At 51.3% G+C, this 23,141-nt stretch overlaps 1 protein-coding gene across 8 annotated transcripts in view; it reads right to left on the reverse strand.

Annotated features, from left to right (window-relative positions):
* Nucleotides 1-23,141, reverse strand: part of LOC135912192 (latrophilin Cirl-like) — a 492,061-nt gene that overhangs the window by 105,328 nt on the left and 363,592 nt on the right. For all 8 annotated transcript variants that reach the window (XM_065444566.2, XM_065444565.2, XM_065444564.2 and 5 more), the window contains one exon: nt 12,390-12,585. In XM_065444566.2, the coding sequence (XP_065300638.2) occupies nt 12,390-12,585 (196 nt within the window). The remainder of the gene's footprint in view (nt 1-12,389; nt 12,586-23,141) is intronic.

The raw sequence follows: 23,141 nt of genomic DNA on the forward strand, positions 1-23,141 counted from the left end.
CGGTCTGCTGCTGAGTTGTGCTTTTTTCTTTTCTTTCTGTTCTCAGCAAACACAGGACCTTGCCTGCGATCGTAAAGTAATTAACTCGGGGAAGTCATTATACTTCGTAACCGTGGTCGCTCATTAACGCACCTGCTCATTAGGAGTCGTCTGCTAAAGTCTAATGAACAAACAATTCATCCTTCATTGCATAAGGGTGTCCACACCTGTCTTGTCGGTGACGTAAGCCGACAGATCTGTTCCGGACTTCTCTGAATGGATTACGCACGGCAAGCTCAGGGAGTCATTATTCGGCGTTGCAAAAGACCTCGGCATCGGCAGGACGTAAGCGGGCCAGCTGACCAATGGGAAGATCGCAGCTCTCTGCAAATTATTCGCCTTCTACGCGAGTTCCTTCCAACTAGCGTTCCCATGGACACTATCGCTTCAACAAAACAACATCGTTATTTAGTGGGTGAATCTAGGACGACATAATTGTGTAACGACGGGATGTTCCTAATCTACAACATCGTAATGGCTTAACAAACAGAGCCCATATATGTACTACCCACTCTGGAAGGCTCCCAAACAATAAGCAGCGGAAAACAGTGGACAACTGACGGACGGACACCGCGCAGCGTCACTGCAGTGCGGAGGAATGGCACCATTTACCTCCGGAAGATCTACATCGTTTGACACATAATAAACTTGCGCAGGATGTGTTTCCTGCTGAAAAGCAACTCTGCAGAGGTGTAATTTTCACAGGTGAAATTTTCCCGAGGTGCTTAGCGATAGAAGAACTTCACTTTGGCCTAGTTGGTGTTTACTGCATATCACATTGACCGCAAATAAAGACGGGGACAGAGGGAGAGAAGACATACTAGAATATATATACTACATATACATATATATACTACAGAATACTACATAGAATACCGCCCGCGCTGTTTATGTGTTCTCTCCCTCTGTCCCCGTCTTTATTTGCGGTCAATATGATATGCTTAGCAATAAGCGGGCAAACACGTCCTCCCCGTCTTACGCTCGCGGCCAGCCATTAAATTTTCTTCCTTGCGCAAATTCTTTTCTCCGTTTACCCGACCATGGCGCTGGAAACAAGTGCGCCGGCAAGGCTGCCCGAGCCCCGCGCGAACGGTGCCGTCGCGTGGCCCCATCTGCGTCGCCGTGCGCCCCGCGCACTCTCGTCGGCCGAGTGGAACACCGCGAGCAGAAGGGCGGCATCCTTTCCCGCCGCCATCCGCCCCGTGTACGGCGTAGTCGACCAGGCGCTTTTATGGTCAGCATCCGCGCCCTCTCTCTCCGTGCCCAACATGAAAAGGCGAAACGCGCGGAGGGCTCATATCCTGCCCCCAACTCGAACACTTCTCGACTGTTTCAGCTCACACACCGTAAAATCTCTCAAGTGAATGAGGACATAGGGCGACGCCGATGCGACCGAACTACTCCGTCTCGTACTTAATGCGTTTCCATAAATTTTACTATCTTCGAGATCAGCCATCTGCTTAACACTCCATTCACGGGTGTGCCGCACTAACGTCATTCAAGAGGGCTTCTTCCGCGCGCTTTCTCTTCTCGTGGAAGGCTTCACCCTTTTTCCTTTAACACGTTTGCCACCTGCCCTGCTGCTGACATTGTAAACGGAACCTGGGGCCAGTCAAGCTGCTTTTTCCGCAACTTCTATACCCTCGTTTTTCCGCCACAACCATGTAGCTCCTTGCTTGTGGAAACAAATTAATAAAAAAAAAACGCCGCGCTAGAAACCCACACTCGAACTGCGCTCAGACCACGTAAGCGCACACAACGCTGTTTCTCTTAGACTGTGGTTAGTAGATAAAGCGGACGGCAAAAATTACGAATAAAAACAGAGGCAGTCAATTGTGAAAAAAGAATGACGCCGATCATTCTGAAGGTGGCATTTAGACGACTGGGAAGACAATACAAATATGGCTGCGTTGTACAGCGAAATGAAATCCCGAGGTCGCGATGCGAGTTGTGCGTCACAAAGCGAATCTCCCAAGCAGTGCGCTGCGCCTCGCTGCAGTGGAGCGCGCGGGGAAAGCAACACCTAGGGGGAACAATGTGACATAGCTGATAGACGTGCACGCGAGGCGATAAAGAAAAGCAGCGGGCTGGGCCGAAAGAAAACGGTCGCGAAAGGCGCGAGTGGCAACACAGGAAACGGGGAAAGACACGGGGAGAAGGGGGGGGGGGGAACGGCTCGCCCCTTCGGCCGACGTGTCAGCCGTCCAATCGGGTCAGCTTTGCGACAACGCGCTGTGAAGGGCGAATTCGAAGCGGAACTCCTAAGACGAGGCCCCGTCGTCGTGGGAGCTTCGGCGAAGGGCGCGAAATGTTCCTTACGAGCGAGCGCGGTTTGGCGAAAATTGGAGGCAATGTCTTCCGGAAATGGCAGCCGTGACCGAGACAAAACAGGCGGAACAGAACGACTTCTTTCTGACAGCCTTGCTTTCGCTTCGCTCGCCGCAACAGTCCGGTGCAAGCCCGCAGTGCAAAGCAGAATGGCCCGGGGGGATACGAGCCCACTGTCTTACTGCGTTGACGCCTTGCGGGTGTCAATTGAGAAAATCGTGTCCACGGATTTCAGGATGCCGTTTGGGTGAAATAACATCGAACACGCAGCTGATTTGGCCATAGCAATTTAGGTCGCTGTAACGGCGCACACGCTGCATTCGGTGCGAACCAAAGCGATACGCGAGTTGAGCGTGAGTGGCCCGTGGCCGCGCTGTTGCATGCGACGCGTCTCGCTGCAGAGGAGCGAGCCCGGCCGCAGGAGCTGCTTATCGCGCGCGCCGCGTCATCGACCCAGGCGGCCGGTGGCGAGCGCTTCTTTTGAGAAATGGACCTCGTGCAAGCGGGTGTCAGTCGGCCGGACCACGCCGTCTGCGTTGCCACACGGAAGCACGTCTGAGACGGGTATCTTTGTATCGCGGTCTCGGCTTGCGGAAGCCGAGATCGGTAGCAGTTCGCGTCTGCCAGCCTCCTCCTCCTCCTCCTGGCGGCCGGAAAGACGACCGTCGCCGCCCCGGCGAAGAAGCCTGTCCGCGCTATCGCAACCTTGTCAGCGGTCCTTCGCAGAGGTGCTGATCGTCGAAATAAATTTTTGCTCTAATCATCAGACCCGAAAGCAGTTTCTCCACAACTGTGCGGAGAACGCCTATGTTCAGAGGCTTCTTCGCCCACGAATAGGATCTCGTCTTTTGGACGTGCTTGAAACGAGGAGGCACGCGATATATCATCCAACTATATATCCAACGATATATCATGTATCCAACTGCATCCACTAATCCTAGAGACAGCGGAAGAAAACTATAAAGTAACGGCCAAAAGGCCCTTCTGTCCTAAAAACGACTGGCGTCAGCGACATCCAGGCTCAAGTCAAGGCGACGGCTGACTTATCATTGATAGATCCGTTCACTCGGCGCTCAGTGAGAACAGGTCCGAGTGAACTTCGCTTTGCCGAAGTTACCATTAAGAGAAACAACGGAGGAACCGCGAAATCGCTTTCGGCATCGGCAAAAAATGTCGTCTGCTCCGGAAGCGTCCGATGAAGACGCGAGGCAGAGGGCGGTGGCCGATCCGACACCCGGACATTCGAGGGTGAAAAATCGTCTCCTACTTGACCAAGGACGATTTTTCAAAAATGGCACCAGTTCTGGGTGAACAATCGAAAAGAACGAAAAATGAAGGGAAACCGTTCCGACTCCCATGACTTCTTTTACCGAAGCAGGACGTGAAGGGTGTCGGGAAAGTAGAACCAATGCTCACCGAAGCAGACTTTCCTGCGTGCCCCTTCGGTTCTTTCTTTTCTTGTGCACGTTCTCGAGAATAACTATCGATTATACGTCTGTCCGACTGCGTGTACGGTTATTTACCTCGAATTGAAAGAAACACCGCGATACACTTGGCGAGCCAGAGCTCTTCAATCACACCAGTCGCGAAACTCCATTGAGAAACTCACGCATGCCCATAGGCTATTATATAGGCTTAGCCATAGGCTTCCGAGCTTAGCGAGCCGACGCGCCACCTCCGAGCAACGAGAGAGAAGCACACGGCTGCTGCAGCTTCCGCTGTCGTGGCGACTTTGCACGCTCGTTGCTCCCATAAAGCTGGCTGCTCCACAGTGCATAGACTACGAACGGTGCATGGCGCTGGCGTCGTCGCCGCGGCTTGCTTCCGCTTCGCAGAGCTACATAGCGCGGCATCGCAGGCAAGGCAGTACGGGAACGATGGCACCCGGTCGCTGTGGCGACACAGGGAACCTGTCGCGCTCGTCGGTCTCTCTAGCGGTGGTCACGAGGTGCCATAGTACGGCAGCGAGGTAGCGTGCGCGCTCTGACGTTCACCGCATTACGAGGCGCCGAACAGTGCCAGTTATCCTGCAGGCCATGTCCCTTGCAAGTGGTGACGCAAGCGTTAATTCTTCGTTTCTCGTGCTTTGGTCGTAGACCCCCCTCCCCAGACACACAGGAACTAGCGCTTGCAGGCGACGCGCTAGCAGCACGAGGCCCAGGTTCTCTGTTGAAAGCACTGTGTTGCGTTGGCAGACTGCGTTATGCATGCTTCATGTCTATTCTGTGAAAACAGTTCAATTTCCAGTGTGCACAGCCTCCGCTGGCCACCCTAACGAGCGTTTAATGAACAAATGAGCTCACTAATGAACGTCTAAAAACCGAATGAAGTGGAATTCGCACTACGCACCATTTCTCGTCTGCACTGCGAGTGTTTTCAATGTGTTAGACTTAGAAGTGTCTAAGCGGAAAGGATTGTGTGTGTGCGAGGTGTGGGAGACCGGTAACGTCGTATATATATATATATATAGATATATATATATATATATATATATATATATATATATATATATATATATATATATATATATATATATATATATATATATAGTGCTTTAACTGGCGGTGGTCGCTCTTGGGTTTCTCAGAGAGTCAGAACATGAGTGTAGTGAGCTCCTCACTAACGTATTCCGTATTCACTAACTATTCCGTACGCACTACTCAACGAGACGGAACTCAAGAAAATCAACACAATGATCAGAAAGGCATATAAGCAGGCGATGGGCCTGCCAATCAGTACGTCCACAGAACGCCTACTACGACTAGGTGTGCACAACACGGCCGAGGAGCTGATCGAGGCACATTTATCCAGTCAGCGAACAAGGCTGGCGATTACGGAAGCAGGGAGATCTATTCTCTTACGCCTGGGGCTCTCTGCCCCTCTGAGCCATCCGCCGCCTCAGACTGTGAGCTTACCCCATGCCATCCGGAGAAACATCACCGTACGTCCTCTACCTCGCAATATGCACCCAGTGCACCACGCAGAGCGAAGGGAGGCCCGCGCCCTGGCCATACACAAGCGATACGGAACTTTACCCTCTACAGCCTACACTGACGCGGCTTCTTACTCCAGACGCGCAGCCACAACAGCCACCGTAGTCGTCAACACAGAACATCGGAGCAGCATTTCGCTCACACGACACAATCCCCTCCAAGCCGAGGAAGCGGCCATAGCCCTCGCTCTCTCCCAAACAGAGGTTGAAGTCATAGTGACCGACTCCCAACAGGCGTGCCGCAACTTTGCTAGCGGCAGAATTCATGCCACTACACTCCGGATCATCAAGCAAAAGCCGCCAACGAGATCAGTCATGATCATCTGGGCGCCAGCTCATCAAGGCATTCCTGGCAACGAGGTCGCCAACCACGTGGCTCGAGATCTGACCCACCGAGCCGACGCCGAGGAATCTGAACCCGAGCGCATGCACCCTCTAGTCTCTTACCAAGACATCACACAACACTACAAGCTAACCCGCAGAACATATGCACCCCCACACAAGTCATTACCTAGAGAGCAGGAGCGATTCCTCCGAGCTCTACAGGTCAATACATTCCCCCACCCAACCAGAAATCACCTCATAGACCCTACAAAATTCTCTCCGCAATGCCGCTTCTGCGCAGAGCCCGGGTCCCTCAGGCACATAGTAGGGGGTTGCAGAGCGGCACCATTAAATCATCCGAACCCTTACCCCACTAACGAGCTTTGGGAGAGAGCCTAGGCCAGCTCCGACCTCGAGGATCAGCAACGGCTGATTGCGAGGGCCCAGGACGCGGCCCGAGCTCAAGGCATCCTGGAATGAGGACGCCTCTCCCTAGCTGCATTTACCTAATAAAAATGTTTATTCTCTCTCTCTCTCTCTCCTCACTAACACTTTGTAATATGGTGCAGACAGTTTCAATCACGGATCTAGGACCTCAACAAGGTGCAACGTAATGCTCACGCATTTCTCTCGCATTTACCACGAAATCGCCAGAGACTTTTGCCTTCTCTTTTTCGCCCTCGGCAGCTGACTAGACTCCCTGCAGTTCCTTCGCCTTCGCGCGCGCATCAGGCACGAGGAAATATGTCAAGAAAATGGTCTGCGTTTGGTTGTTCATCCAGTAGCAAAAAAAAAAAAGAAATTGGCAGTGGCTTAGCTCGGCTATGCCAGGATATACGTAGCGAAAGTTAAAGCATAGCATGGTTAGCCTTGGCTAATCTTGATTGCAAGTCCAGGTTAGTCTGGTTGTCTAGCAATGAAACGGCGTTTAGCCAGTCGTTCGGCGCGCTGTTCGTCTGTTTCCTGGGCGATTCGTTTCCTCTTCACCTCGTTCCCATGTCGATTCTAGGCCTCCTCATGCTTATCAGAATTGTCGCCGTCCATACTGCCACCTCAACTGTGGTTGCGGCGCACGCCAACTCTCCTTTTCAATCCTCCGACATGTTATCAGGCATGCGACACAGCTGCCGAAGCGAGCGGAGGCGAGCGCAACGACGAGGAACGCGTGTGACGTCATACCAAACGGGTGCGGCGGAAAGGAGCGGCTGCACAGCGGCGGAACACCTGTGGCTCGGTGCTACTAGTGGCGCATGCGCAGTAGTGACTAGGCAGCGAGCGAGAGAGAGAGAAATATCCGCGGCGATGCGCGCGTTGTGACGTCATGTGCCTCCTCGGAGCACCGCCACGGCGAAATCGCAAGTTGGCGGCCAGTAAAGTTAAAAAAGAAAGCAGCGATGACACAACGCCAGTGCATTTTTTAAGGTGTGCAGAACGCATCAGAACTGCGATAAAAATGCCAACAAGCGCTTCTAAATGTTTACCGCAACACTGTATAAGCGAAGCCTAAAACCCTAAACGTACACGTATACTGCACACCCCAATAGTTTTGGCAACCACCGGACTACATTACATCAACAATTAGACGCTATGATGATGAACGTGGTGTTTGTTGGCGCAAGGGCCAAATATGGCCAAAGAGCGCTTGGCCGGTGCTAATGAGTTTGCAGTGGAGGTATGATTTACGAGAGGTTGTTCTGTGATTGTAAAGAGGGCTAAAAGACCGTCGCGAATTATACGCACGCAGTCCGGTATGATCAGGAGTGATTAGAGTGCCGCTACGGCTGCGGCCGCAAAAAAATATTCATTGCAGCGCATGTTTACTTCGCGAAATGCGGCGACGCTTGCTGCCCTGTGCAACGCAACACAAATAATATTACCAGTTAGCAGCTTATTGCTTCACCAACAGGTGACGCCACACTCGGGAGACGTCCGAAGTGTTGGCCAATCAGCGTGTTGCATTCCCAAACATATACGGGCTATGGGGAGTTTCGCAGCAAGCACGATTGGAGAACTCTGTGGTGAATCACTAATGTAGGGGGAGGCCTTACGGAAGCACCTGCCTAGCTACACGAGGGTGCACGGAATAACGCTTCTCCGGACGACGAGCAGAAGGGGCGGCCAGAACTGAAACACGGCGTGGCGCTTTCAGAAAGCCGGGGGACCACCGGAGTTGCAGCGGTAACGACTCGAACGCGCTGAGCGCCTTTCGTGGTCCTTTCAACGTCACCCTATAGATAAGCGAGAAAGGTCTCGGCGACGCACTCACTCGCACTTCGGGATGCATTCTCGGTTATTTCGAGGCGGACGTAAAAAGGGAAAAAGGAACAATAAAGAAAGCCTGGGCGTTCACTTAGTCAATACGCCACGATCTCTTGTGACTGGTGTCGTGGTTTACGGCGCCGTCGCTGCCGAGTGACGTCACGAGATTCGGTTCCTGCGCACCGTGACACGCTTTCGCGAACGCGTTATCGGTCGCCGCCGAGCTTCGGCCAGCGATTGGGGAGAATGCACGGCGCGGGTTTATCTGGCGAGGCGGCCCGGGGGAGGGCGCGCGCAATGCATCCGATCCCGCAGCGAGAAACACCAGACGAGACGCGACGAGTGTTGATGTTCGTCTGACTCAAAGAGCAGCGCCGCAGCTTGGTCGGAGGGGTCCGTGTGCGCCGTCTCGCGAGAAAGCGGGATGCCGGGCGAGAACACGAGGGCCACGTTTGCGTCCTCGCACGGGAACGCGCAGCACCGACTGCTCAGGCTGCACGTGTCACGCAAATGTGCTGCCAGCCCAAACTGGAAACTACTTTTTGCCACGTGCAGTAGGACTCGTGCGCTTGTGAGGCGCATTTTCACTTCGAACTCGGCGGGGACGACAACAGGCTGGATGCCATTGCACGTCAATTGCAGCCGCCCTTTATGGGAGAAGGGCAGACTGAAAGATACGCCCGACCAACCTTTGATCCTGTTTATTCGACGCTGACGGGCCCAAACGGCACGGATATGCAGGCACAAACTATATGCCATATGTGGGGAGCAGAGCAGGCGGAGGCGTATCGTTTACAACATCCCCAGCCGGACTTCATTTAACTTTACCTGCTTGCAAAATATGCGGTAGAAGAACACTGTCACTAGGTGATCGTTTATCACCAATATTTATCGTCTTTTACTCACTCAACAATTAACTGTTTGTGGAGAAACTAGGGACTCACCATTATTTCCAATTTGACACAAAAGCAGTCGATAGATAAATCATTTACGGAGACAAAACAGGAAATGATTATCCTGTACCTGCGTCTATCAGCGAGCATTTTCGTGGTCGCGCAACCTCAATGCGTCGCTCAAGTAAACGCAAGTGGCATATGAGCAGGTTTTCTGTTCGTATGTTGTTTTTTTTTTCATTTAGCAATGACAAGCCATCATGTTCTGTCTAAGCCCCAGAACAGTGCTGTCACGTAGCATCTCCTTCTACTCAAACTTTCTTGTTTTTAGGTATACGCCTTTTCCGGTTATTTCCTTCTCATTCCTATAAATGGACACATCCCATCTTATTCGCCAAATTGATCTTCAGGGAGCCGCCTTACGCCACGCACCAACAGAGGCCGGCTCGCCACAAGCCTGCAGTTTCCAAAGTGAACGGCGCAACAAAAGAACCCCCACAGCCTAGTAGGGCCAAGCGCGCGACGATAAAATGAAAGACCAACTGGCGCGACCGCAAAGAAAGAAAGAAAGAGACAAACGGTGGCATGCACTACATACGAGGCAATATCGACCCGACGTCATGCGGACACGCATCGGAGCAATTTGAGACGCGATATTGCTGGCTTCCGCCAGTCCCGCTCCGACTACCCACTCTTCGCAGACTTGCCCCCTCCCCCCCCCCTTCTTCTCTTTGGTCTATAACGATATACGTCAGATGGAACTTTCGATTGGGTCTCGGGAGAAGTTCTTTTCCCTTCGCTGCTTTGACAAGGAATGGGCAAATATGAACCGGAAAGAGAGAGAGCGAGAGAAGGCACATTTCCCGGCCGCCTTTATTTTCGTTTTCAGCTCTCACATTCCAGCCACGCCTGTTTCGAGAAAGTAAACTTTGTTATGACAGAAGCGACGGGCAAATGCTCTGGTGACGTCGAAACTGCCGCTTCGAAGAGACCAGCCGCTGACCGTTGCGTCTCGCTGCGAGGGGTCCTCGATCGGCACCTCTATATATTTACGGCGCTCCCTCGGGGAAATCACTCGTGGCGTGCCTCAGCTAGTGCACTAGGCTCGCATTAAGATCTTCTCTGGAGGTGCACGTAAGTGCAATATCCGCGCACCTAAAAGCTCGCCTTTTCTGTACACTGAACGCTCTGAGCTTATCTTTCATATCTGTGTACGGACTCGAGAGAATAATTCAAGTGCGCCAGCGAGGAAAGGCTGCACGTGACACCCGCGCTCATATACAGCGACACGGAGTCGCCGCTCTCAATTTTGTGTGAAATATGTGGATTGCCATCGCGGAATGTCAAAATGAAAACGGGGCTCCGAGTGGACCTCGGAGGGATACTTGGGTGCAGCGGCGCCAGAAGGGAATGCTTCGTTTCGTACGGCTGTATGTATACACATATCGCCGGTCCGCATACGAAGGCAACACGACTGTGTCTGGCGACTTTGTGTCCCTCGAATGAAGCGTGTATACGCGTCCACCCAAAGGGATCGCCCCGTGCACGTCACACAAGATCGATGCGTGTGGTTTTTGTCCGACCGCTGTAGTGGCATCTTTTCCAGGGAGCTCAGAGGAGATCTTTCGAACGAAACTGGGCGAGAGCTCGACAAACGCTCGTCACCGCGTTCGCGATCCCACACATGGTACAAAACGCTCCCACGAGTGCATCTTTATAAAATGCCGCGTCAGAGTTCACTATGCCGTCGCGTAAATGGCGCATTCCGCTGCAAGTTCGTGTTCCTTCATGAGGCAGAACAATAGCGACAGCAGTGATGACAACAAACGAGCGGCCATCGGGGCTGCACGTTTCGCGCACGCTTCACTCGTTCCCGTTTCCCTCGTGCGCCACCGTTGCCAGAAGCTGCTTCGTTTGAAGAATAAGACGGTAAACACGACGACGTTTATTAGAGGCGGACACTCGAAGTTTCTTTTTCTTTTTTTTTTGTTACGCCTCGCTCTTTGCCGTGTAACAGCCGCATGGACTTTGACGTTCTCGTCCCCTTTCTTTAGGTCTCGAGGCACAGGAGACACAATTTTAATTCGGGCTCTGGGGTGGGGCTGCACGGTTCGGCGGCCGACTGCGATGTGCCGTGAGCGCGGAGGAGTGAATATTTGTTCGCGCGAAAGCGCTCACCGCTGGCAGAGGAGCTTCGGCTGCGACCCGCCACTTGGTGGCTTTGACGTGGCGTTGCTAAGCCCGAGGTCGCAGGGTCGAATCCCGGCCGCGGCGGGCGCATTTCTATAAGGGCGAAATGCAAAAAAAAAGAAAACACGCGCTCGTGTACCGTGCCTGGGGTGCACCTTAACGAAGCCCAGGTAGTCGAAATTTCGGGAGCTCCCCACAACGGCGCGCCTGATAACCACGTCGAGGTTCCTTCACATAAAACTCAACAATTAAATTATATTTTTTTTCGAACGCGTAGGTATTTCTGTGCTCAGCCAACTATAAAACTGTCCCTCCGTCCCGCAAGACGACCGCTTTCGGGACACAACAGCGAGCGGGTTCGCTTTCGCGCTGCCTCTCGCTCCAACGCCAACGAAGGGTCGACGACACAGCGCTAGCTCTCAGCATCGCCCTGCCAGCGTCGCAGATGGCCTTCAAGATCCGCGCGCCTCTTTGAGTGGGCGGCGAGAACACAGTGCGGGAAGGCACTCCTTGACGGCAGTCCCCCGACACGCCGCGCCTCACGAAAATATCGCGGTTCTGGCCTGAAAAGCCAAAAATTTTATTTTTTTAAGCTTCAGCTGCGGTCAGCCCGGACGTTCTCGGCGCACGTGCGCTTATGCGACAGTTGTGCACAGGCTTATGAAACTGCGATTTCTATCGCCCTGCTGCGACCACAGTGGGAACGGCTGGTACGCCCCCTCATAAGGTCCCAAGTTGTGCCTCGACGCATCTCATGGCGAAACGATAGCTTAATTTGTTTATTATAAGTTAAACAAACAGTCGAGCTGTTCAACAAGGCCACAACGGAGCCATTTTCACTCGCCGCCCCTAGCATGGACGAACACGCACAAAAAGAACAGTGTGCGTCGTATCTAAGCCAGTGAATGCGCAGACATTGCAAACTGTAAACCGAAGCGACAAACCGGGAGACAAAACAGGATGCACGTCACGCCATTTCGCGCTGCGTTTGCGAATTGGTGGACAGCTCGTGCAAATAACGGGTGATGCACAATCAATACCAGGGAACTACCGTCCCTCATAATCGATATCATTCACTCCAGCCAAGCCATGCATTATCCCTGTATGTGGTTCCTTGTTGCGTTATCTGCACGTCACTAACGTTAGGTATTAAGCAGTACAATTGCCGTCAACGTCAACAACAGTGGCAATAATACACTTAAAATGAACATCGAGATACTTCAGTTCACCTGCAACTCGCTAACGCTTCTTATATACAGCGTGAAATTTCCGACGCTTCTCTCCCGACGCCGTGGTCGCTCTGCATAATAAGCTCTCACAAGAGGATCGCAAGGCGCATGCGCGACAAGACGGAGGCGCGTCACCTGTCTCGGATGACGTTGTAGGATCGGTTGGACTTGCAGTCGACGCTCCAGTCGAGCGTGCCGTGCTCGTTGCAGATGGAGATGGAGAAGCGGCCGTAGTTTGCGCGGATGAGCGAGATGAGCTGGCCCTCGGGGCACGAGAAGCCCAGCTGGCTGCCCTCGCACGCGTACGCCGTCTTGTAGGGGGAGCCGCCACCTGCACGAGAAGAAGCGCTGCGAGTGAGTGAACGCTTTGCGCAAGGACGCCGCGGGTGACGCACCTGCTGCGTGCCGTCGACACTGTACGCAGGGCAGCTTGTACTCGATCAGCCAGCCATTAAGTAAGGCAGGTATCAACCATTTGATTCTTTATTTCCAAGTGAAGTTGCGGGCTCCGCCTGTGAAAGCTGTTCCGAAACACTCGAGTCTGCCAGAGGGGTGTACAAATGTACGCTAACGGCGAACAAAATACGGCAACGTCCTAGCTACTGTAGCACGGCCGGCTGGTACGCACTGACTGTTGTTTCATAATTTCATTATTTATTTATTAGTAAAAATACAGATAATTGCATGTGCGTAGTATACATAAGGAGGTCCGATAGTCAAAGACTGTATCGGGACCTCCTGCTAAATACATTTATGATGTTATACAATCTTTAAAGCAACAGAAGTACAGATGAGAGCTAAGAGTAATATCAAAACATGTTTATAGCAAATCAATAAAAAGAACACTTGTTAAAAGCAGGACAGTATAAAAAACGGAATGAATAAATAAATAAATAATAAAAAATTCTTCCTCTTTTTTTTTTTTCACTGCGAACAGAACGATTAACGGAGAAGTGGGTCGATCGTGTTATCGCGCTATGTCTCGCATTCCACCATAGCACTACACGCTAAAAAAAGTTTACACCCTTTGGGCTGTATATCAGCCACACACACGCTCTTAGAAAAAATTACACCCTTTGGGGCTTATCTTGCCCCAGAACAATAATCGTCTTCCGTCTTGCCTGCGTTTCCTTTCTCTAACGCGGCGAGCCCGGTACTTCCCAGTCACGAACGGCATGCGCGTTATCAGTGTGACGCAGCATTCTCGACAGGAAAGTAGCGAGCGCCGAGTTTTCAGGAAAGGAAACGCAAGAAAGGCAGATGTCGATTATTGTTGTGGGACAAATATACACCCCAAAGGGTGCAACTGTTTTTAGAGTGCACATAACAACGATCGTCATCTGCCTTGCTTGCGTTTCCTTTCTTGAAAACGCCGCGCCCGCTACTTTTCTGTCGAGAATGCTGCGTCACACTGATAACGCCCATGCCGTTCGTTACTGAGAAGTACGGGGCTCGCACCGTTAAAGAATGGAAATGCGGACAAGACAGATGACGTTTGTTGTTAATTGGCAAGATACGGCTCAAAGGGTGCAAACTTTTCTCAGAGTGTATGTGACTTAAAACATATCCGCACATGGATATGTAGAATCCAGCCAACCAGCACGGCATAGGCTTTGAGCCGTATCTTGCCATTTGATTTGAGACGTTTTGCGCGCCCTCGCACGTTGGATAGTGCGCAGAAAGGAAACGCAACAATGCGGTCCCATAAACTTCTCGCGCAATTGTCGGAACAGTAGCGCTCGCCTGCACAGGGAAGCAGCAGCGCTCCTCTGGGACAGCAGCATCGCTGTCTTCGCACAGCGCCTTTGCAGCACGCGCCATGCCGCAAAAGCAAGGCCCTCCGCACGGCGCTCATTTCGCGCGCTCTCCGCAGTTCTCGGCCGCGCGATAAAAGACGAGCGCGGTGGCGCGACGTGACGCACGCGCGAGCTGTGCGCCCAACACAACCTCTCGGGCGCCTCGCCTTAGCTCTCGGGGACGGAAACGAGGGAGGCGTGGACGAAGATCTCGCTTCGGTAAGCGAGGGGGGCGTCGCTACCGCGCTGGAAGAACCGCGATGGTCGCCAATTCGCGCGCAAAGTTTCGCGGCGCAAGACGAGCAAGTGCCGCGCGGCGCAAGCTCCGAAAGTGGCGAATGTAGTTCTCGAATAAAATCAATGCAGCAGCCGTCGTAGTGGCATTGCAGCAACGCGCGCAGACATAAGCAAACGTGAAAATGCGAATCGCAGAAGCTTCCTCCCGTTGTACTGCGGCGTGTCGGCTAAAGAACCTCGACTGCCGGGGCGAAGTAAGCGCGTCTCTCACCCGGATGGCTGCTCAGCGTCGCCCACCTCGCGTCGTCAACGAGCTGAGTTTATCGCGACGCGGCAATGCGCCGGATGGGCCCAGTGCAGCGAGAGGCGTGAAAACTGCCGAGTGCGCTGTGGGGCTTACTGGCGTCAAAGTGTGTGTCCTCCGTGTCCCCATCGCGCCGTAGTCGCGGCAAGCAAAGAAACCCAGCAATGCATTTTCCCCCTTGCCTCGTCACCGGGGCATTGCCTGCACGTGAGATGCGGGGCCGTGCGCTGGACGCGCCCGGAAGTGCTCACCGCGAGTTTCGATTCGAGTACGCGTGTAGCCTACATATAACGGCATGAGATTTTCATTCGTGCAGCTGCCAATGGCCGACCGCCCGGCATCGCGGTTGGCTGACATTTACTCTCAAGGAACAATTCTACCGTAATACCTTTTCGTTACCCTGTTCTTGTGTCGGTACTATACTTAACCGCGCTTTCCCATTTTTTATTTTTTTTTTCGTGACGACACGTTATGGAGAACGCTGCGTGTTTGTGAAGAGTTGCTAGGAGTGAAGCGCGGCGTGCGCTTGACCAATTGGCTCTTCGAGTGTGCCATTCATAGCAGTCAGCGAAAGAAAAAAAAAAGAAAAAGAGAAAGCTCGCTCGTTTCACAAGAGCCTCGGTGGAACCTATTGCCATGTCGACGAACAAACCCCGCCGCACATAGAACCAGCCGTGGACGCACAGTACTCTATTGACACGTGTACTTCTTTATCGGGCGACCATTTCTCACCACCTAACAAATGTTATCGCACAGCGCAGGACGCGCCTGCATGTAAAAGAAGTTTCTGCAACGTTATCGATGGTTCCATCCGCTGTCTTTCCCCGCAACTTGTGTAGCACGATTGCAGGTATGCGCGACGCGATTAGTGTAGAACTTTGTGGAAGGCACGCGGGTCCCAGCTGTTACTCTGGAACATTCGACGACTGATGTATAAAAGCCGGCGCGCTTGACCCGCTCATCAGACTTTCGACGACCGCCGACTGTGTTCGCCGCTATCGTTGTGCTTTAAGTGTAGCCTGTCCTTGTGGACATAGGTTCGCCCAATAAAAGCTAGTTTTGTCTTTCACAGTATTGCTACTGTGTTCTTTGACTTCATCACCACGTAACGCTATTATAACAGCATGTCTGAATGCCCGTTATTTGTGCGCTGGACGCCACACGATGAAGTAAGTACGGTCCCGCGCACAATAATTTAATGCCACCATGTGAGAGGAAGTATCGGAATCGGTAACTGTGCTATTTAGTTGCAACGCCTATTTCTTTATGCATAATGACCACTGGATAATGACATAGCGATAAATAATTGACGTTGCGCCGCAAGTCAATTATGTATGAAATGCACGAGCATCGTCGGCTTCGAATTGAATCGTCAAATGCGCCAAAACACACACATTGTTCTAATACATTATGAAAACCGACTGCCGACACAATATGCGGTAACATAACTACCTCCAAGGCTAGTTCGCCGTGCGGCTAATTATGCAATCCGCGCAGAGGCGCGAAGTACAGCGACACGTAATCACGGTTTCACCGGTAGTGGGTTCACAATATACACCGCAAGGTGTTTGAACCCACCACTATAATAATTTTTTTTTTTGCGAAGTAAATAAATGACAGTAAGCGTAACGCCTTCGGGCACGCCGTAAGCGTTTGTGAACCCGACTTGCTTTTTCCATTAATGCGCGGTGTTTGCGAGGAATAGACAACGACTACTAAGTAAACTAAATATTATGCTTTCCTATAGTGCAACCATTTCCCTTCTGAGTGAAATGCGTCACCTCAGACGACTGCTTTGGCGCAGCCACTGCCGTGTTTGACGGGACGTTTGAAGTGGGGCGCTTCGGTAGTGATTGAGATAGAATATTTCTTCCCTCGTTGTAATGCTTGCACCCAATAATTAAACTGTGGATGTAATTCGAGCGGGAGGTTCAATATTTCTAATCAAGACATGTAGCATGACTGACTGTGCAATAAATGAATATTTAATTACTACATGGTCATGACGGGTCACTATAAAAATGCACGGAGTCATTCTCCCCACCCTGACTCGCTATGTATGTGGAGTCTCCAGCCCCATCTCGGGATAAAATTATGTAAATTTCGCGCATTCATCGACAGTCCACCGTAATTCGCGACTGAAGGGGATATGCATATTCGCTCGCGCAAAACCGCGGCAAGACCCCCCTGCCCCCCGCATCGGCCGGCAGGTGCCTCGACCAGATAGCGAAGGCGCCCCCGGCCTCCGTCGCCGCTCCACCGCGTCGCGAGGCTGCCCGCATTCCGCGCACGTGCGAGCCACTTCGAGCGCGCAGTCCGCCGTTCGCGAGAGCGCGCTGCCAGATTCGTGTTTTTTTTTTTTTTTTCACACGAACATCGTTCGCAAGCTCACAAACAGCTTCACATTGAAAAAGTAACTTTTTGCCACGCTCATTGCATTTATAATAATAATAATTATACATTTATTACTAAAAACAAGTGGTACAAAGTGTCAAGGCATTAGGAAAAAAGTTGCTACAAAAGCAACTTGACTGGTCCTAATAACCAGAAGATCCAAAAGGCAGCAGACAGCAAGGAGCCAGAAAAAAAAGAAGAAAATGAAAGGAAAGAGGAACAACGAAAACAGAGAAAGGAAAGAGAATAATGGCATGTAGTACATAGATCTCACTTAAACAATTTGCTTCACACACGAAACCACTCGGTAAAAACAAACAATACCTACACGTGTACTTACATATAGATACACAAAACTCCTAAAAAGAAAAAACATTAGGTACATGGTTAAACACAATTCTTGGGGCAATAGAAATTATACAGTACTCTGCCAGAACCATTACGTACTATCGGCCAAAAAAGTAAACGGACCACGGCACAGGTGGTCGGAGCGGCTGCGGGGCCACACCGGGGCGCTGCTATCTCGCTCCGCGCGCTGACGGCGAGAGTGCCCCGAGTGACGCTAGACTTCGCCCTCACTCTCGCGCGGGTCCTTGTCACGCTTGATAAATTTCTAGTGCGCCGTTCGGTTGCTCTGCTGCTGACGGTCGCGACAAAGGGGACTGCGCATCGCCGGTAGTTTAGCACATGGCGCTGTCGAACTGTAGTGGACGGCCGCGGGGCATCAAACCGCGCCACTGAGAAGGAACGAAGACTCATTCTTAAGGTTGTTTTGCTTATATTCACCATACATCTCATATTAGTGCATTTCGCTGGCGTCCACCGCTGCTCGATTTTAGGCAACACAACGCAAGGAGCCGCAACGGCGGCTACGGTGACGCGCGTTTGCAGGTGCCAAGCTTTACTGCCGGCGCGGGTGCTCTGTCGAGATTACTTTACCGGCATTGTCTCCAGCAGTGGGTTTATTAACTATAGCAGTGCGCCTCTCCACACTGCTTTAATTCGCTACCACAATACACAGTCCGTCATAAAACGTTCTTTACAAAAGTACCGTCAGAAAGAGATGATTGGAAAGACTAATCGGAAAAACAAGTCGCTCGTGAAAGTTTATTCACGGAAGAAGATAAAAAATGGGGTTCCATGTGTTGAAGAGGTCTTCAATGGGATGGAAATTCGCCGTCGACCGCGATGACTCGGCCTACTCGTCTTGGCATCGAGTCATAGAGCGCGGCCACTAGCTACGGACGTCCGCGTAGAGCTTCCCACTCATCCTTCACGGCATGCCAAAGCTGATCTGCTTTTATCTGCTTCCGTGAATAAGCTTTCACGCGCGACTAGTTTTTTCCGATTCGCTTTTCCAATCGTCTCTTTCTGACGGTATTTTTGTAACGAAAGTTTCATAACGGGCTGCGTATTGTAGTATCGAAATAAAGCAGTTTTGAGAGGCGTCGTTGCCATAGCTATTACACCTACTGCTGGAGACAATGCCGGAAAAGTAATATCGACAGAAAACCCGCACCGGCAGCAAAGCTTGGCGCCTGTAAATTATCGCGCCGGCGTGAAAGAGCGCGCATGGAGCGGCATTCGCCGTAGCCGCCGTTGCGGCTCCTTGCGTTGTGTTGCCTAAAATCGAGCAGTGGTGGACGCCAGCGAAATGCACTAATATGAGATGTATGGTGAATATAAGCAAAACAACGTTAAGAACGAGTCTTCGTTCCTTCTCAGTGGCGCGGTTTGATGCCCCGCGGCCGTCCACTACAGTTCGACAGCGCCATGTGCTAAACTACCGGCGATGCGCAGTCCCCTTTGTCGCGACCGTCAGCAGCAGAGCAACCGAACGGCGCACTAGAAATTTATCAAGCGTGACAAGGACCCGCGCGAGAGTGAGGGCGAAGTCTAGCGTCACTCGGGGCACTCTCGCCGTCAGCGCGCGGAGCGAGATAGCAGCGCCCCGGTGTGGCCCCGCAGCCGCTCCGGCCACCTGTGCCATGGTCCGTTTACTTTTTTGGCCGATAGTACATCGATGGACGCAAATCTGAGATTATTCGGCAGAGTGGGAAGACTGTAACAAGTCATTTGGTTACCATAGGTTGAACGCACATGCGGCACATGCCAGTATTCCGGCGACCTGGTGTTATAACATGGGATGTTCTGTTTTAATCTAGTCAGAGATGAAACAAGGCTTACGTTCTGTTTGGTATCTTTTAGGTATCCAAGAGCAAGGGGGTAGTTAAACATATCACTGACATTAATTACCCGAAGTTTTTTAAACAGGGGCTCACATGGGGAGTCAAAGGGCATATCACTAATTACGCGAACAATTTGCTTTTGTATCACAAGCAAACGGTTATTATTTGTAACAGATGTGGTGCCCCAAATAAGGCAGCAAGAATGAAGGTGGCTCGTAAACAAAGCATTATAAATTAACATTTTAATCTTCCTAGGCACGTAGCGAATAGAGAAAACGAGTCCAGTAATTTGGGAGAGTTTGACTGCATGAAAATCAATATGGTCGCTCCAGCCCATACTTTCCTCAAAAAAGACCCCGAGTGTTTTCACAGAAAGGACGTTATTTATCAATTTATTATTATTATTATTATTATTATTATTATTATTATTATTATTATTATTATTATTATTATGTTATTATTATAATTGTTATTGTTATTAAGTCCGTTATTTATCCATATTCGTTGATCGTGTTTTCATGTCACCAGCTGCCGGGTACTTCAAGCCCTCGTTTCGCTTTGACAGACCAGTTGTTTACGCTTCTATTGAATAATAATAATAATAATAATAATAATAATAATAATAATAATAATAATAATAATAATAATTAGTAGTAGTAGTAGTAGTAGTAGTAGTAGTAGTAGTAGTAGTAGTAGTAGTAGTAGTAGTAGTAGTAGTAGTAGCAGCAGCAGCAGCAGCATTCACTTGCGATCTTGAATCGATATGGTTCTGTTGTAAAACGCCTGCTTCCGAGAATTGTTGAGCATTGCGTCCCTCGAATCATACGAGCGCAGCTTATCTGCATTCCAATGTAGATATCACATACAACATGTAAACGAAAGCGGACAACAAGGCAACTTTGCCGCACGTGGGAGACGAGGGCAGATATTTCGCGTTGTGCGTTCGATGGATGCGCTTCTGAACGCATAGTGAGCCTCTGTTAGCCCGTAAAGCTGATCATAATTGATTATGATCACGAAATTTCTGGCCTACCGAATTCATTAAAGTACATGACTTGCCGGAATGGCATTCCGCTTCCAAGACGCTTATCAATCTATCGAAAGCGCTATGTGTACGTGATCATAAAGTGGCACTGAAAGCGAATAAAATAAAAAGAAGGGGGAGGGGGATGCACACATAAACGGGCAAGTGACAAATCATCCGCCACATTTCGATGGCGTCAGCAACGCCATCCATGCCTCTGCCGACGAGTGCCGCTGCGAAGAGGCCCCGAGGAAGCCCACGAAAGACCTCTGGATTAGAGCCAATCCAGAAGCCATACCGTGCCGGAAATGGCAGCTCATCGTCGTTTGCTCTTCTCTCGTCGCTAGATCCATTTCGGCACGGCCTTCTGCTCCACGCTTTCCTCTCGCTATGGCTGCTTTATTTTTTCCCACGTTTGTATACGTGTGTCTCTGCTGCTTCATTTCTCGTGCAGCGATGATTGCCAGACGCGCCGAGCGGAACGCAGCCTCCCGCCGCCAACAGCTCGAGAGCGCGCCGAGCTGTTCCCGTGCAGCGAACAAACGAGGTAACGACGGGGGTGGGGGGAAGTGGCTTCCGCGCGCGCACCTCGGCTTCCGGACCGAGGTCGCCGGGCTCGTCCGTTGCCTCGGCTGCAGGAGCCGCAGCGTGCGACCGGCGCCCTGGCGCGAGCTGACGGCCGGCAGGGCGAGTGACCACTGCGTGTGCCGGCGTCTACACTGGCTATGCCCTGCTCGGGTCGAGGTTGCAGGTTCGATTCCCGGCGGTGGTGGCCGCATTTCGATTGGAGCCGACAAAAGCTACTTGACACCGAGGTGCACTCTAAACAACATCGACTGACCAAAATTAATCCGGAACCGAAGCTCCCACCCCCTTCTCACTACGGTGTCCCTCATAACCGCCAATTGATCAACTTACAATCTGAGCATCCAAAAGACTTGCGCAACGATGACTTTGTACTCGGCAGCACGTTACCCGGTGAGTTCTCCGGAAGCTTCGGCGCCTTCTCACAGATGTCTCGCGGAACGACCGAGCATCGTCAGAAAAATATTACCAACGATACTGCGGACGCGAGAGTCACGCTATCTGTGGAATAAATGCCACGGCAAAACAAAATTTGAAAGCCACACAAAGGGTTTCCCAGCACAAAATTTGCGAAACGATTATTTTATTGCTCGTTTCTTTCTTGTATATATATATATATATATATATATATATATATATATATATATATATATATATATATATATATATATATATATATATATATATATAGAGGCGACTTCGCCATTCACAGTGAATTCTGAGGCGAAGCAATCCAGTCGGGAAGGTAAATGTACGGTATTTAGGGCGGCTAGATGTGACTCCTTCAGCGAAGCCGTACGCGATTCGAAAACATTTGCGGTAAAAGAGTGTTAAGGTAACTGCAACTGTCACGGCTATAGTAAATGATCGCGAAAGTTTCGCGCGAAGAGTGAGGAATATTGCCGCAGCGAAAGCAAAGGGTGAAACACAATAAAAGAGAGTCAGGCAGGAGCTCCTGCACCGGAGGACGACTGGCGAGAAAGGGATGATGGGGAAGTCCCAAAAGCCTCCTTGATCCGTCGGGAAAGGAGGACGCCCAAACAGGAAAGGAAGCGCAGGAGGCCACCGCGAAAGGATGCCGAGGCCGGTAGAAAACGAGCTGGCAGCAACGCTGACTTGGAAAGAAAAGAAGCTGTGAGGATGGCACGAAGCCCCAGAAAATGTACACCTACAGCGCAGAAGTAAACGGACGAAAGCATCAAAAAAGGCGCCAAGCCCGGTAGCGAGAACGAAAAACAGCAACGACAAACAGGAGCTCAGTTGTGGCGCTAAGAACCATTTGGATTTCGCGAGGAAGCGACCGTAATTTCTCACGCGCCAAACCATCCGTGGTTCCCCGCCAGGGTCCGCTAGCTAGGACCCACCCAGGGCTCCGAGGGGAGCGCGTGAGGCACTCCGCAGCTCTGGCGCCCTCCTCGAAGAACACTCTCGGACACGAAGAAGAGCGAGCGAACACCGGCCCGTCATGGCCGCGCTCGCAGTGGCGCCCCGGGAGAAGAAACAAGCAGCAGACGCCGAGCGAAGCAGACGACGCGGCAGGCAAACCGGCAGATCCGGCCGAGAAACAACGCCGCGGACGCTCAGCGCCCCCCCCCCCCCCCTCCCCACTTTCGGTGGCCCTAAAGACCGGACGCCGACTCGACTAACGGCGGTCGTCAGGAAAGGCACCCAGGCTTCCCGCCATTGTCTCTGCCGCCCCACTCCTGTTGGCTGTTTTGCAGCCTTTGATTAGCTCTCCTAGTGGGCTCGACTTTTCTCGGGCGCGCCGAACTTGCCGCCGGAAGAAAAAAAAAAAAGAATGAGTAGCGCTCTCAATCTCCGCTTAACTGGCTGCCTTACTCTGGCTTTGATGTGCTGTCGCCTTATTTACTTGTCTAAGTACGTGTATCCTTTACCATGTAGCCTGGCCACCCGGTTTATACTGACACTAGTGAGCGCGCTATTCGCTGTGTGCCTGGCGCTGCGACTGCTCGACAATGCAGCGTCTGGTGTTTTAGCGCGGAAATTTTATCGCACACGGACAAAGGAAGGGAAACACAAAAGTGCTTGTGTGTGGCCCTTCCCGTTTCCGTGCGAAAAGAATTTCCGCGCCAAAACACTATACGAATGGTGTCGCACCAACAAGGCCACAAGTCAATCCTTGGCAAGTACAGCTTATTTCGTCATGTAGGACGTGTCAGAATATACACGCAGCGTTGGATATTGAACCGACAGACTACAAACTACAATAAGAAAAAATAATGTAAAACATTTAAACGCAGCAAAAGAAAATCATTGCATTATAAACGGAAGAAAACATTTGTCACTGAGCGCCGATCCAGAATATGCGCAAGAGGTGTGAGTGCAAAAATTCCCCGA

The sequence above is a fragment of the Dermacentor albipictus genome, chromosome 9 (assembly GCF_038994185.2).
Source record: "Dermacentor albipictus isolate Rhodes 1998 colony chromosome 9, USDA_Dalb.pri_finalv2, whole genome shotgun sequence".
NCBI lineage: Eukaryota > Metazoa > Arthropoda > Arachnida > Ixodida > Ixodidae > Dermacentor > Dermacentor albipictus.